Here is a 15,343-nt window from a genome sequence, read left to right as displayed (position 1 = left end):
TTTTCCAATGACTTTAGTAATGGGTGACACTTTCACGCGGTGATGAGGAAAGTTTCCCTCGCATTCTAGGCTTTCTTCTCAAAAAAGCACCTATTCCAACTCAACATGTAGCTATAATCAGTGACCAGAGTGTGTGAAGAACAGAGTGTACTGCACATCCGCGTCTGTTGGAGGTGAAGACAGAGCCAACTCAGAAATCCGAGCGGCTTATCTCACACTGGGTCAGAATGAGACGCCTCTGCTGCACACACACTCAGCTGTGCTGGAAACAGGAAAGTCTCCAAAACAAAGTCTTTCTTATCAGATAGATGTTGAAGCGACTTCGCAGATCAATATATTGAGAGCAAAGTTCAACTCGCATCCCAGATTGGTTCTGCCCGACAGAAGCAGTGATCTTGACCTTTATGTTTGTTTTCCTCATCGTCTACAATGGCTGTGATGTCTGGCTTATTTTACTTTAAACTCTACAGATCTGTATCAAAGTGACAGGGACAGAAAATCCACCCACCTGCTCATTTGACTCAGGGCAGCAGTTGAAGCTGCCTTGACACCACAGTTGAGTCCAAGCATCCTGATGGCTTCTCCTACTGTGAGCTTCTCCTGGAAGATCACCTTCATTGCCCTCTCTCTAAGAGTGAAGATGTTGCTGGGAAGAATCTCGATTGAATGTTTTAAACTCTGGTCTTAGCGACAGTGGCATGGGTTGAGTGACCAATGGCCATCCAACTCACAGTCTCTCTGTGAACTGTGACTCATTCCAACACCTTCACCGCCACTTTCCTGACTGACATCTGAAACTCCAACACCTCAGTCAATAAGGAATATGACACAGAAGAACGACAAGTTTTCACCTCAGTGCTTTATTGAGTTTTTCTTCCTGTCAGTAACCATACAAAGACTGAACACAGTACTTGGATAATTTGTCTTGAAAGTGCATTTGCTCTCTACGCATATGTTAAGCCGCTAACCTGAAAATAAAAACAAAATCCCTGATCCTGCATCCATTTCCTGCTACATGTGCAAACAATGAAAAGAAAAAAAGAAGGACGCAGCTTGTAACAAATTATAAAACCACCATCAGATACACTTGGTGAATATAGTGCTAATAAGATTTGAACAGATGTGTCAAGCTTCCCTCCATTACAGTAGCAGATTCCATCTTAAGTGTCATAAAACACTGCAAAATCACCTGGATAGTGTTCGATCTGCAAGAATTGAAAGTACCTTGTCAAGCGCTCGAAGCAAATTGAAATCGTGAGGTCGAAGATTCACAGTCAGAGAGTCTATTTTTGAAACTGCATGTGCCGCTGGTAACAAAAGCAATACCTTTGGTGTCAAATTCATGTGACCATAATCTCATGACAGCATGTGAAAATCCTACATAGGTGCATGAAACACCGTGGTCAGGTTAAAGACTGGGAAATCACAATTTGCATTTGTAGAAAAATAAAGGGGAGGCTCATGTAAACATGGTGGTCGGCTTCTCAGTTCCATGTCAGATCAGTCATTGGGTCTTGATTTGGTTGCTGGCACAGTAGCCCGCTCTAAAGAGACACGAGGAGAGAGAGACACACTCAAGTTTAACACACAACTTTTTCTGACAGCAGTTAAAGTTAAGATTTGTCCTGTCTCATTTGCTGTGCTTTTAATTCAGTTGCGCTTCAAACATACGATCAATGATACTGCACAGTCACGATGCTCTGCATCACACACAGTCAGGGAAATAAAGAAGTGAAAGTCAGCAATGATGATTTTGGAGCGCTAGATTCCTCAGAATCATGTATGTATTTGGGTTATTGTATCTGTTAAATATCAATATGGCTTTTATGATAGTCTTTTGCTGGTGTCATTTTTTTCTCTCCAGTTTCTATGCAAATTCTGAAATTGAGGATGGTAAAACCACCTGAGACAGAACGTCTTGTCTTATTTTCTATTTTTAATGTGGAAAATGTGAAAAAATGTGTAACTGAACAATCACTCCTTTAACTTGAGGGGAAAGATGTCCGGACTGAAGATATCCGACATGTATCTCACAACATTTTTAAGTCCAATGTAGATTTGCTGTTGACATTTACATGTCACTGTCCATACACAGAAGTAGAACTATTAAAAGATGAAATACCTGCCTGTGAGACTTGGGTTTTCAGTTCTATCTGCATTTTTAATTTCTATACAAGTTGATTGATGAGAGTCATTTACCTGCAGATTCCCGTGGAACACTCATAGTTGTTCTGGCAGTAAGCTCCGTATGGTTTACTGTTCATGATCCTCCATAGAGGCGTCATGCGAGCGGTTCTTCTCAAAATCTGGTCTTTCGTCTGGTGAGGCTTCATCTCAGTGTCTACTGGAACTGGGCACACCTGACGCACAAAATACAGTTTGTAGCTGAAGATAAAATAGTGTGGAAAAAACATATACAAAAACCTGAGTGAAATATTTTGAAAAAAAAAAAAAATCAAAATTTGCATGCACACTAGTTGAAACTGATAAAACAACACAACACGCAAAGAAGACACAAAGAATGAACAAGAAATCTTCATCTGAAACACCAGATCACGTACCTGCTGGAGCAGTAAGAAAAGCACCAGAGTAACAGCCACTGCTGACCACCTTTGCTTTTGAGATCCCATCGGCATCTTGTCAAGAAAAGCTTCCTGAAACTTCCGGAAGAACTCGACCGTCTGGCTAAACTCTCACGGAGCTGAAGCGCATGAGTCGCTCAAAGTCTGCCGCACTCAGCAAACTCAGTCAGGATCCTCTTTTATACAGACAGGAGGCAAAATCCCAGGAGGAAGACGGTGAGAGGGAGGGAGAGTGGACAAGTCCGGCTGTGTCAACTACCCTCCCTCTTTGTCCCAAATATCCTCTAACCAGGCCATTTCAAACTCTCACATCTGCTCCGCTATTTCTCTGTCAAATTAGGTGAGAAAGCAGGAGAATGTGAGGCTTATTTCACTGCGGGTGCCACAAGTGTGTGCGTGAATGAACTTCATTTTAGATAAGAAGACTTGAATTTGCCATGTCTGGACTGTGGCTCACCTTTGTCTCCAGATACCACTGACCTGATGCAATGGGACCGTGCCACTTATACAACCCAGACAGCCATGTATCATCGCGCCGAGTGTGCTTTACATAAGTACACAAAACACATTCTCCACACACGTGACTCACATCGGCCGATGTTTAAATAAACGTTGCAACATGACGAGTCAGGACTTGACATTGGAGGTGGAAAAAGAACATCATTGACTTCTAATTGATTAGTTTGAGGCACAAAATGTATAAACCTTTTGAAGGTGTTTAGCATGGAGGCTAAATATAGAACGTACCCTCAGTCATGAACACACCCAGACAGCAACACGCATCGTCCACATGTGAGCAAATACACAGGTGAACTCGCATGTACTCATGAATTCACCTACTGAGAAAACATCCTATTTTTACCTACCATAAGATTACAAGGGTTCAAATGCATGGAAACGGACTTATTCTGCAGGATCACATGGCAGGTGAAAAGCTGCAGGGGGTGCTTTGCTTACCTTCAGGACCAAGTCCAGTTCTGCGGGCTGTTCTGCTAATCTTAACTGCAAAGGGTCAGTGGGTCGCTGCATTTCCAAACCATGCACGTGGCGCATCAAACTGATTCCTTGTGACACACGTGTACCTTTCCTTCACGTTTTCTTGCCTCTGGACAAAAATGATTCAGGTTGTGATTGTGAAGGATTACTTTATGTATCACTGTCACATTGTTTTGTCTGTCAAAATGCCTCCAATGAGGTCAGTTTCATGTCATAACCAACTCCATGCATTCCTACTCAACAGTGAATCACATTCTCAAAGTTAAAAAGCAGTTTTCCATGTGTACATGCCAGTGAATTTCACATTTACAAAACCCTCAGTAGACTTAATGCTGTCAAACATACACGTGGCAAACAGCAAAAAATGAATTTCCCTGCTCGCCTGCAGAGGCACTGATGTCATGGCATTATTGGACATGACGTCTTTATGACACGGTCTCCTCATTGTCAGAGACCACTGTGTGGCACAATCATTATATTTAAACTGAGAGCGCCACCTACTGATCACCGCTACTGGTGGGCTGGTGAGGCTTCATGAAACAGCGACCTCATTTTCAGAGGTCGCAAGTGGCGCTCTTGGTTTAAAAAAATGAGAAATGGTTGTTCATTTCTCTTCACTGGTCCTGTCAATAACTTCTGAAGATGGCAGGTTTCAAAGAAATCATCCCTGAAATACTCACCTAAGATTAACGCTTCACGGTTTATTATCAGCGCTGCCGCAATTCATACTATCTAGGTAATTATTGAATTGTATGACTCATGTGTGTTAAGTTAAAACCACTTTTCTTGATTTTTCAGGGATATTTGCTGCCTACCATGAAAAGTGAAAAGGTTTGTGAAGGACAGGCTGATTCCACTGACAGACTGAGCGTCAACAGATGACATCATTTTTTGGCAAAAGTCATTAAATCGTTACTAAATGTGTCCTGAAACGACTGTTGAACTTTGAGTTTTAATCCTCTGAATGGGAACATTGCTTTATCCTCTCTTGACTTTTAAACATACCTTTTATAACTGCAGCATAAAGTGTCACTGAAGAGTTTGCAGCTTTTCCTTGAATGTATTTTTGTGTCAAATAAGTGTCGCTAAGGAACTGGAACTAACTTAAGTACTGTAACTCTGCACAGTGATTGAATAACCTTATCTGCCCTGTTGCAGTCCTCATGTCGCCCAAATTGGTTTTATTTTCTGGAAATTGGTTACTGAGAAGAGACAGCAATGTTGGGAGGACGAATGCCAAAGACAACAGTTCTCTGATAGCATGTGAGGTTAGGCATCTCTGTAAGGCGGCTTTTAATCTTAACTCTATTTTTATCCTTCTGGAACTTGGAAATGAGATTTTGACCATGAATCAGAGATTAAAACGTCCGATATTGTAGATGTGACATGAGGACAACGTGCAAGTGTTTAAAAACCGTTTCAGGATTTTACAAGATTGTCTTGAGTTTGCATTGTTTTTGCAAGGTATATGACCATACTGACAGATTGTTTTTTTTATGGGCAAGACTTTAAAGTATTGCAGTGCAGAAGCGCAGAATATTAGCTACTACTTGTACTTTTGCCATTCAGAAAGAAGGGTGCACATATCGGGCGAAGATATTGGGATCGTGAACACGGTTACATGCAGAGTTGCGTCATGTTCTCCCAGTTCACATGCAGTGCAGAGAGAATCAAAGTGCTGTGTGAGGGCTGGCGCTATGAGCCTTTCGGTGCATCTGGTTCCTATGACTGTTGAGGAAGCACAAGCTGACAGGTGGCGAGAAGCTGTTCCAGACTGTTATACTGAACTGTGTAGACAGTGCTGACTGATAAACTACCTTCAGAGGGCCAGAATCAACTGGAGCGACACCGTCATCGACGTCAAACATGCTTCCTTCTGCAGGTTTTTGGATTAATTTTGCATAGACTTCTGAATGGAATTAAATATTCCAGAAACTGTGTTTTCTTGGCATCACAAGCCGCACATCACATAGTCCAGTCACAGTGGAGCTGCTGGACTATGACCAGTCGAGCTGCTCCAGTAGTCGGACTAAGCTGTTCCAGACTTAGCCCGACTAACAATAATTCAGTTTCCTGAACGCAAAATGTTATGAGAGGAGAGATGACCACTGTCTCAGCTCAATAACAAGAGCTGTAACCAAAGAAATGGTCAGGACAGAAAAGGCCTTACCACATGGATCATCTGAAACATTTGATAAGTTGATCAAATGAAAATCCTTATCATCTTTCATTGGACTGATTTGTTGACTTTTCCTTCAGTTTATTATGCATCATGTTTGGTGGAGTGTCTGAAGACTCTTTCTGATATTTAGGGCAGGAGACGGGGGAAGGTTTGCATGGCTCCTAAGCACTAAGGTGGACTTCTGAAGTGAACACTCTCTCTTGTGAGTTTCTATTGAGGAAACCGCTTAAAGACTTCCTTTCAAGCTGATCGACAGCGTCTCTGCTTCTATCGTTCTCTCAGACAAACTGAGTCGTATAATTTCTAATCCCAAAACACTGTACAGTATGAGTCATCATTTCTCATAACGTCCAACTCACTGCAAGATCCAGGAAGTGAACAGGACTGAAAGCACTTGTGTCCGCTGTCATTATTAACAGCTCACAGCTTTGTGTGTGTGTGTGTGAGTGTTTCACGACCTGCCACAGGAGACGAGTCAAAACAGAGACTTTCGGGAAATTCAACATTTCCAGGCAGCAGCGTTGCACAGTGCTGAGTAGACACAAAGCATGTGGGACACAGTGTAAGATAAATTTATCCTTGAATCCTTCTACAGCAACAAAAGTCTTGAGTAGTTTACAATTCCATTTCAAATTCTGCTGCATATGTCTTCATATTGAGAGTGCTTTGGTGTACAGCATGTTTTGTCTGTCTTTCACCTGTTCACTTATGAACTGTCCAAAAAGTAACATCCTCCTCGTGAGAAGTATTTTATGAAAGCATGATAGCAAAACATGTTTGTGAAACTGCAAACATGCAAGAGAAAACAGCATCAGCTTTGTTTTTTCTATTCAGCCCAAAACCGTGACCATGACCGTTGGACTGCTCCTGATACTTCTGCCCTAAATGTGCATCGCTGAGCTTTGGATGTCAACGAACCCCTCCAGCTACAGCATTGGCAGCAGAACGGAGACATAAAAACTTTTCGGCGTGGAATTTAGTTGATTTAGGACTTTTCACCCATTTCATTTTGGCAGCATGTTTAAACCCTAACCCAGACCTCCACCATGATAACTTTCACCCAAGGTTGTTGGCCTACTTTGATAGGTGAATCTTGATAGGCTGTCGGTCTCCACCCTGGATTGTTAGTGCGGGGAATACTGCTGCATACAGGTGGGCTCACTATGAGTGGACAGGCCTTAAAGTCTGAAGCTATGTGGAACAAACAACACATCATTTTGGCACCGAAGCTGCTTCATTAATTTAATGGTATGTTGTGCTTGAAAAAACGCCTTCTCCAAACAAGTCAGTGATGAATCCTTGTAAAATGCCATTCTTGAACATTTATTTGGAATAAACTTTGTTGTTTTGCTCACACACAGACGCCAGAAACAGGTCATGTATCCGCACATGAATGATGTTGACCTACAGGGATATAGAGTGAGCGTCAATAAACAGGATGAGCGATTGGCCTCTCCATGACCTATATAGGAAGAGACTTCCAAATACGGAGCAAAGTTCATTACTGACTGTTGACTCTGTCCATCATCATCTGTGTAGGTGACCCATTTGAAGTTAATGTTTTAGTCCTCACAGGACCAAAGCTGGAGGTGGGTGACCTGACCTGGGTCCTTCATCCTTTGCATGAGCTTTACATGGTTGTGTGGCTCGCTCATTGGCACTAAACTTTCCTACCAAATGGAGACGCCAGACTTTGGCTATGCGCGTGTTGCATGTTATTGTGCCCAGTGATGAAAGGTGAAGTGGCCAAAGGGAGCCACAGATGGATTAAAACGGGGGAAGAAAGACAGGAGGATAGTTGGAACCTCTCCTCACCGGCATAGCCGCCCATCTTTCTGGTCACAGTTAGAACGGTACTCATACAGCAGTCCAGTCTGTCCACTGCAGTGAAACTCACACACAGGACATGTAGAAACAGCAAGACAGCACTGTCTCTGTGTGAGTGTGTACAAGCTTAAAATGTTCTATTCGGCTCTGTCTCTGAAAAACAACCAAACAGCCACTAAAATTGGTTTCAAAACATTCTCCTCTACATTGATATGATTATGTCACAGCCGTATCAGTGTTTTTTTTTCAGATTTTTAAAGGACCTCTGATAGTGCAGTCTACTGTAGATAAGAAACACAAACATGTTCTTGAACCATCACAAACAAGAAGCTGCATGTCTCCAGTGTTGATATATATTTTGAACATCTTGTTCTTCAGAGGTTCAAACACATGATTGTGGTTTTTAGCTCAAAGTACTGGCCATGTAGAATACATTTTGTTATGCAGTTGAAAACCCTACAGTTGTTCTCCATCACTAAACCTATGTGTGTTTGCTTGACTTCTTCCACTTCAAATCCCAATCATAATGGGAGAAGAAAACAGTGTCTCAAGAAAGTGAGCATGTTGAACTAGAAAAGCAACAAAGATATTGTCATGTTAACCATTATAAGAGCTTCAGCTGCTGCAGAGCATTTCAGGACTCGTAGCAGAAGTGGACAGACGGCTTTTAGTAATGGACACTGAGTTAAACTTCAATGAACTGAATACTAAATTTAACACAAAAAAAACAAGAAAACTGACCAATATGGCCATGATTCAACAGTCTTGAGAAAACAACTCCAAGTTAAAGTCCCATACTGGCACTCCAATAGTTTCACTTCTTATTTCAGTAAAGAAGGCAAAATGACTTACATTGTACATGACATTGTGAAAATTTGGAAATGTATTGGAGAGAAATACATTTAATTTCAAAAGTAATAAATATTGGATTTGTTTTGGATGCTAAACTGGATATTTTACACATTTCTTCTAGAGCTTTCTAATGATGCAAAGAAGAAGTTTGTTGCAGGCCAAACTTGTTATTGTTCTGAACTGGAAGAATGTAGTCAAAGTCCAACAATTGGTCAGTAGCTGAAAGAAATGTCATGTAATTTAGCTGGAGTAAACTTTTATACTACTTTGGCACTTCTTATGAAATTTATTCAGGACACACCTGTGGATTAGTCAGAATGATTGTTTTCTGATATTTTGATTAGATTTTGAATTTGAGTTGCATAAACCAAAATAATTAAAAAAATGCGATCAAGATTCTCCTGTGGACCCACCAGCCACAGAGGGAGTCATAGGGGTCGGGTGCAAAGAGATCTAGGTGGCAGTCGAGGTCGGGGGACCTGGTTCGTGTGGACATTCTCTGGCTCTTGGAACATGGAATGTCACTTCGCTGGGGGGGAAAGAGCCTGAGCTTGTGCAGGAGGTGGAGAGGTACCGGCTAGATATAGTCGGTCTCTCCTCCACGCACAGCCTGGGCTCTGGAACCCAACTCCTCGAGAAAGGCTGGACCCTCTACTTTTCTGGAGTTGTCCGTGGGGAGAGGCGGCGGGCTGGCGTAGGCTTGCTCATAGCCCCGCAGCTCTGCAGCTTCGTGTTGGGGTACCCCGGTGAACGAGAGGGTCGCGTCCCTACGCCTACGGGTTGGGGACAGGTGTCTCACGGCGGTCGCGGCTTACGGACCGAACAGCAGTGCAGATTACCCGGCTTTCTTGGAGTCACTGGGAGGGGTACTTGACAGTGCTCCAACCGGGGACTCGATTGTTCAACGCCCACGTAGGCAATGACTTGGAGGGGCGTGATTGGGAAGAACGGCCTACCCGATCTGAACCTGAGCGGTGTTCTACTACTGGACTTCTGTGCCACCCACAGTTTGTCCATAACGAACACCATGTTTGAGCACAAGGGTGTCCATAAGTGCTCATGGCACCAGGACACCCTTGGCCGGAGGTCTATGATAGACTTTGTGGTCGTGTCATCTGACCTTCGGCCGCGTGTCTCGGACACTCGGGTGAAAAGAGGGGCAGAGCTGTCAACCGATCACCACCTGGTGGTGAGTGTGATCCGCTGGCAGGGGAGGAAGCCGGTCAGACCGGGCAGGCCCAAAACTTATTGTGAGGGTCTGCTGGGAACGCCTGGCGGAACCCGCTGTCAGTGGCGTCTTTAACTCCCACCTCCGGGAGAGTTTCTCCCAGATCCCGAGGGAGGTAGGTGACATGGAGTCTGAGTGGGCCATGTTCTCCTCCTCCATTGTCAGTGTGGCTGCACGTAGTTGCGGTCGTAAGGTCTCCGGTGCCTGTCGCGGCGGCAATCCCCGAACCCGGTGGTGGACACCGAAAGTAAGGGATGCCGTCAGGACGAAGAAGGAGTCCTATCGGGTCTTGATGGCCTGTGGGACTCCTGAGGCAGCAGACCTGTACCGGCAGGCCAAGCGTGCCGCTTCCTGTGCAGTCTTGGAGGCAAAAACTCGGAATTGGGAGGAGTTCGGAGAGGCCATGGAGGAGGACTATTGGTCAGCCTCGAAGAAATTCTGGCAAACCGTCCGTCGCCTCAGAGGGGGGAAGCAGTGCCTCTCCAGTACTGTTTACAGTGCGGGGGGGAGACTGCTGACCTCGACAGGTGATGTTGTCGGGCGGTGGAAAGAATACGGGGACGGGGAAGCGGGGACTGAGGACTCAAGGGCCGAAGTCACCGAGGTTGTTCGTAAGCTCCTCGGTGGTAGGGCCCTGGGGGTGGACGAGATCCGTCCTGAGTATCTGAAATCCCTAGATGTTGTAGGGCTGCCGTGGCTGACACGTCTCTGCAACATCGCGTGGCAGTCGAGGACAGTGCCTCTGGATTGGCAGACCGGGGTGGTGGTCCCCCTGTTTAAGAAGGGGGACCGGAGGGTGTGTTCCAACTACAGGGGGATCACACTCCTCAGCCTCCCTGGAAAGGTCTATTCCAGGGTACTAGAGAGGAGACTTCGGCCAATAGTCGAACCTCAGATCCAGGAGGAACAGTGTGGTTTTCGTCCCGGTCGTGGAACACTGGACCAGCTCTATACCCTTCATCGGGTGATTGAGGGTTCATGGGAGTTCGCCCAACCAGTCCACATGTGCTTTGTGGATTTGGAGAGGGCGTTCGACCGTGTCCCTCGCGATGTCCTGTGGGGGGTGCTCCGGGAATATGGGGTACGGGGCCCTCTGCTAGGGGCTGTCCGGTCCCTGTATGACCGGAGCAGGAGCATGGTTCGCATTGCCGGCAGGAAATCAGACCTGTTCCCGGTGCATGTTGGCCTCCGCCAGGGCTGCCCTTTGTCACCGGTTCTGTTCATCACTTTTATGGACAGAATTTCTAGGCGTAGCCAGGGGTCGGAGGGGATCCGGTTCGGGAACCACAGAATTTCATCTCTGCTATTTGCGGATGATGTTGTTCTGCTGGCCTCATCGGACCGGGACCTTCAGCATGCGCTGGGGCGGTTTGCAGCAGAGTGTGAAGCGGCTGGGATGAGGATCAGCACCTCCAAGTCTGAGGCCATGGTTCTTGACCGAAATAAGGTGGTTTGCTCTCTCCAGGTCGGTGGAGAGTTCTTGCCCCAAGTGGTGGAGTTTAAGTATCTCGGGGTCTTGTTCTCGAGTGAGGGAAAAGGGGAGCGTGAGATTGATAGACGGGTTGGTGCAGCGGCAGCAGTGATGTGGTCGCTGTATCGGACCGTTGTGGTGAAGAGGGAGCTGAGTCACAAGACGAAGCTCTCGATTTACCGATCGATCTACGTTCCCACCCTCACCTATGGTCACGAGCTTTGGGTAATGACCGAAAGGATGAGATCGCGGATACAAGCGGCTGAGATGAGTTTCCTCCGCAGGGTGGCTGGGCGCACCCTTAGTGATAGGGTGAGGAGTTTGGTCATCCGGGAGGAGCTCGGGGTGGAGCCGCTGCTCCTCCACATGGAGAGGAACCAGCTGAGGTGGCTCGGGCATCTGAACCTTAGCCATTGAGCGCTTCAAGGATTTTCAATAAAGCACCCTCTTTCAGAGCAGTGAAGCTAAAGCTAGCTCTTCATGTAAAAAAAAAAAAAAAAAAAACAACTGGCAGTTTGTTCTCAATTCCCATTTCTATTCCTGAATTCCTGACCAGGATCGTTGCATTATTTAAAAAAAAAAAAAAAAAAAGGAAACTAGTCACACAAAGTTTGAATGAATTCTCACAATCATACTGTACTGTGCAATATACCGATCCACCATATTGAGTTAAGAGTTTACAAAGACTATTTGACATCATTACAAATAATGAATTCAGATTTAGAAAAATGCATTTTATTTTATTATTCATTTCCACTCATAATAAAAAATTGCAATCTTTTCATGACAAGGCACCTGCTCGACACCTTAACACTAGGCTTTTTTTTTTTTTTCCCATGACAGACCACAAGCAGAACATTTCCCCCCTGGGTACTGGCATTTTCTTCTTTTTTTTTTTAATGTATAAATATGTACAAAAAGTTCTCTGTTAAATATTTACAGCATGGCATGGGTCCATAGTTGTTGGCTGGAACACGTTTTGTGAATGTATTTCTTAAATATGACTTTGTTTTTCACATGATCAGATGGCTTGATGGGAAGGCCGACAGCCACCCCCCCCTTTTTTTTTTTAATAAAACAACAGGATAATGAGATGCGTTTTGAATGTTATGTTGTTGTCAAACAGGCAAACCACATAAAGTAAATGACCTACAACCTCTGATAAATCAATTACCCCAAAAACTCTGGTGTTCAATGTGGTTAGAATTGATAAATAACCATTTCCAAATGGATTAAAATGAAGGTTTCATCGTAAAATGGCATAATTGAACAAAACCGTGAATCAGGTGACAGATTATCTTCGGTCTGTTGAACACGTTTCGAGCAGAAATAACCTCATCTCTCCCAAGAAGTCGCTGCCGATGACCCAAAAACACACGACACCTTCCTGTAGTGAGCTTTCATTGACAAGCTTCAAAATCTCCTAAAATCTCACTCAAGTCTCTGAATGGGTTCAGCGACACGTACAAGACTCAGCCATCATGTCGTCCATCTCCTTGTACTCCACTTTTCTCTTGTCCATCACAAGCACGCTCATCGGCATGTATTTGTAGGGCACGCAGGACGGAGGAGGAACGTCCCCCAACCCGAGCTCATTTATATAGGTCTGGATGATGGCGTGGTTGGGGGAGTGGTACCCAGAGTGGAGCACACTTGGGCAGTCTCCCTGACAGAAGCGAGGGTTGTACCCCGGCGGTGCGATGAAGTAGTTGCCCAAGCCGAGCTCGCTGAAGGAGAGGGTGAAGGAGTGCAGCCTGCAGAGATTCTTGGGGGGACTGCTTTTACGTTTGTTGCTGGAGCTATCAGAGTTGATGGCAGCAGACTGAGAAGTGAAAATAGATGAAAAGGAGGAGGTGGATTTTTTCAAAGAGTCTAGAGAAACATCTTTGGATTGCCTTCGGCGGCGAACAGAGGGGTGCCATTGCCCAATTTGTCTTATAATATCATCTCCTTCTGCTCTCAGCAGTTCAGCCATCCAGTCATTCACTTCCCGCTCCTCTTCCACGTACAACAGAAGCGACGGGACTTCAAGGTGGGGCTCGCCTCTCCATTTCCTCTTTCTCATCAGATGGTTCCACCACCACGAGAGGGTGCTGCCCTCTACTGCTTCATCCGGTTCAGTGCACAAGTACTGAGCAGTGAGAGTCAAGTGTCTGTTCCTGCCATTCCCCATCAGGACGTGTCCATGTACATGAGCAGTGATGTCGGTCTCTGTCCACCTCTCGTGAGGCTCCATCGTGACCAAGTTGTCCTTACCCAGAGAGGTGATCTGAGCTTTGCACCGTGGAATCATGTCCGTTTGGTGGGAATTGGAGGCGGAAGTAGGAGAGGAGCGCAGGTGGATGAAGGAGGCTCTGACCAGCTGATCGGAGGCAAGAGTGTCGAGGTTGTACTGCACCGTGAAGGTGTAGTGGTGGTCTGTAAATGGAGAAATCATCGGTTACAGTCTGTTAACTTGGTAGGTTTTGTATTTGACAGAAACACCTCATCTTTCATAAGCTGGACAAGACATCATAGCATTTCTCTGTTTTGTTTGTGAGATGAGAGAATGAAACCTGCCCCTAACGTTGTTGCGTCAAGTATAACATTATTAGCCGCAGTTATGCCTGCAAATTCACAAGCTAAACAAGAATCGCTAGCGCAAACAATCCTACCGCTGTCGGACCAAAATGTAAGCATTTTTTTGTCTTCCCCAAGTTTTGTTGAAGATAAAATTATTTTCTTCCAACCTTCTGTTCATGTCTTCAAACGCCGCTTAAGAGTGACACAGGTGAGCTAGAATTTATTAAAAAAACAGTGATTTAGTTAACACTGTGATATACATCTCCATATGGTCTGATGTTTGTTCCCCTATATCGCACAACCCAAATAGACGCTGTCCACACGGTTCTATGCATAAAGGTTCTGTGTAGGTAGGTAGATAGGCCTTTCATTTACACAAATCTGGTGTCCACAGCCACAGTATGCACACAGATACTTATTGAAACAGTGCCAGAGTGAGAACATTTGAAAAAGTAAGATCCAGATATTTTTGAAGCCGATAACGTCACTGCCCCGTCTGCCTCAACTCAACTCAACTCAGGTGCCCTCCGTGTGCATTCAGCAACAACTGTGCAGCGTATTGTTGACATTAATACAAAATCCTTACTATCATGAGCAGCAAACTCAGACGTGCTTCAGATATGTGAGAATCACACAGTCGACAGAGAAGCCAGTCACAAACACAAGTTTAATATGTTTATTTTCTCAAACCATGATTTAATAAGAATTTATGGGATTAGAAGTCATACAGATTACCCACTTTGAAAAAAAAAAAAAAGCTTAACCGTGTTGTTGATCAACACCGGTGTCTCCAAGTGTGGCTGGTTTGTTATGGTCCTATGCCAGTTTTAGCATATGACGTGCATGTGGTCTGGCGGCCGAGATTGGATCCACAGACCCCAAGTTTGATAGACTAAGAAAAACATGGCAGCTGGGCCAGAGGCACTGAATGAAGACAGATTTGATGAGTCTAAATGTTGTGCAGGTGTGAATGGTGGGCAGCTTCAGTGCAGCCTCGTCATGTTGAACCAGTCACAAAGTGGACTACTTTACGACTACTATACACGTTTCATTCTCGGGTGCTTCAGTGAGAAACCTCCCTTAAATAGCACTTTTTCTTGTGAAGAATGCAACACTTTTAATATGAGAGACTTCTACAGTCGTTCCGTCAAGTCAAAGTTGTGATAAGCTCAGTGAGCCTCATCCTCACCTCTGGACGCAGGCAGGTAGTGCACCGAGGATGTCGACGGTCTGATCAGCCGGACCGTGTTCGATCCAAACTTCCGGTGCTGTTTGGGTCTGCCGTCAGGACCTGCCGCGCTACGGTATAAGCTCAACATGAACTGCAGGTTCTGGTCCGCTTTCTGAGCCTCCGTCAGCGGGCGGTGGTGTTCTGCTTGGTGCTGGCGGCGGCCGCGCTTCAACGAGGGACGGACCGCCGACTTCTTCCTCCTGGCCACGACCCCGGAGCAGGTGGAGCACAGCAGGAAGAGGAGGCCTGTCAGGACACAGATTCGCAGGTAGCTTCTCTTGGTGCACAGCGTCCTCATGTTGCTTCCAAAACCTCTGGTGCTAGTGGGCGCCACCATCCAGGTTGTCGGCAACCATCCTCCGCGGGACGTTCACAGGTTTAGCTGACCACTAGCCATTTGGGAAATCCAAGA

The 15,343-nt window shown here is 45.3% G+C and overlaps 2 protein-coding genes across 2 annotated transcripts; both read right to left on the bottom strand.

Moving 5' to 3' along the window:
• Nucleotides 1-844: 844 nt before the first annotated feature.
• Nucleotides 845-2,748, bottom strand: leap2 (liver-expressed antimicrobial peptide 2). The gene is made up of 3 exons (XM_053860137.1): nt 2,562-2,748; nt 2,200-2,360; nt 845-1,544 (listed from the first exon to the last, which is right to left on the bottom strand). The coding sequence occupies exons 1-3, from the start codon at nt 2,634-2,636 to the stop codon at nt 1,505-1,507; spliced, it is 276 nt and encodes a 91-aa protein (XP_053716112.1). The 5' UTR covers nt 2,637-2,748; the 3' UTR covers nt 845-1,504.
• Nucleotides 2,749-11,978: 9,230 nt separating this feature from the next.
• Nucleotides 11,979-15,343, bottom strand: bmp15 (bone morphogenetic protein 15). The gene is made up of 2 exons (XM_053860258.1): nt 14,890-15,343; nt 11,979-13,556 (listed from the first exon to the last, which is right to left on the bottom strand). Exons 1-2 carry the CDS (start codon nt 15,266-15,268, stop codon nt 12,592-12,594), a joined length of 1,344 nt encoding a protein of 447 aa, XP_053716233.1. The 5' UTR covers nt 15,269-15,343; the 3' UTR covers nt 11,979-12,591.

The sequence above is a fragment of the Synchiropus splendidus genome, chromosome 3 (genome assembly GCF_027744825.2).
Source record: "Synchiropus splendidus isolate RoL2022-P1 chromosome 3, RoL_Sspl_1.0, whole genome shotgun sequence".
NCBI classification, from domain to species: domain Eukaryota; kingdom Metazoa; phylum Chordata; class Actinopteri; order Syngnathiformes; family Callionymidae; genus Synchiropus; species Synchiropus splendidus.
Note: the sequence above shows the minus strand (reverse complement) of the source record. Positions and strands in the feature narration are given on the sequence as shown.

Bases quoted from the DNA above. Each gene is read 5' to 3' on its own strand.
- leap2 (XM_053860137.1), bottom strand. From the start codon at position 2,636: ATGCCGATGGGATCTCAAAAGCAAAGGTGGTCAGCAGTGGCTGTTACT. The intron at 2,361-2,561 runs GTACGTGATCTG...TTTGTGCGTCAG, and splicing joins TTTTCTTACTGCTCCAGCAG to GTGTGCCCAGTTCCAGTAGA. The intron at 1,545-2,199 runs GTAAATGACTCT...GTGTCTCTTTAG, and splicing joins TGTTCCACGGGAATCTGCAG to AGCGGGCTACTGTGCCAGCA.
- bmp15 (XM_053860258.1), bottom strand. From the start codon at position 15,268: ATGGTGGCGCCCACTAGCACCAGAGGTTTTGGAAGCAACATGAGGACG. The intron at 13,557-14,889 runs GTGAGGATGAGG...CTCCATTTACAG, and splicing joins CTACCTGCCTGCGTCCAGAG to ACCACCACTACACCTTCACG.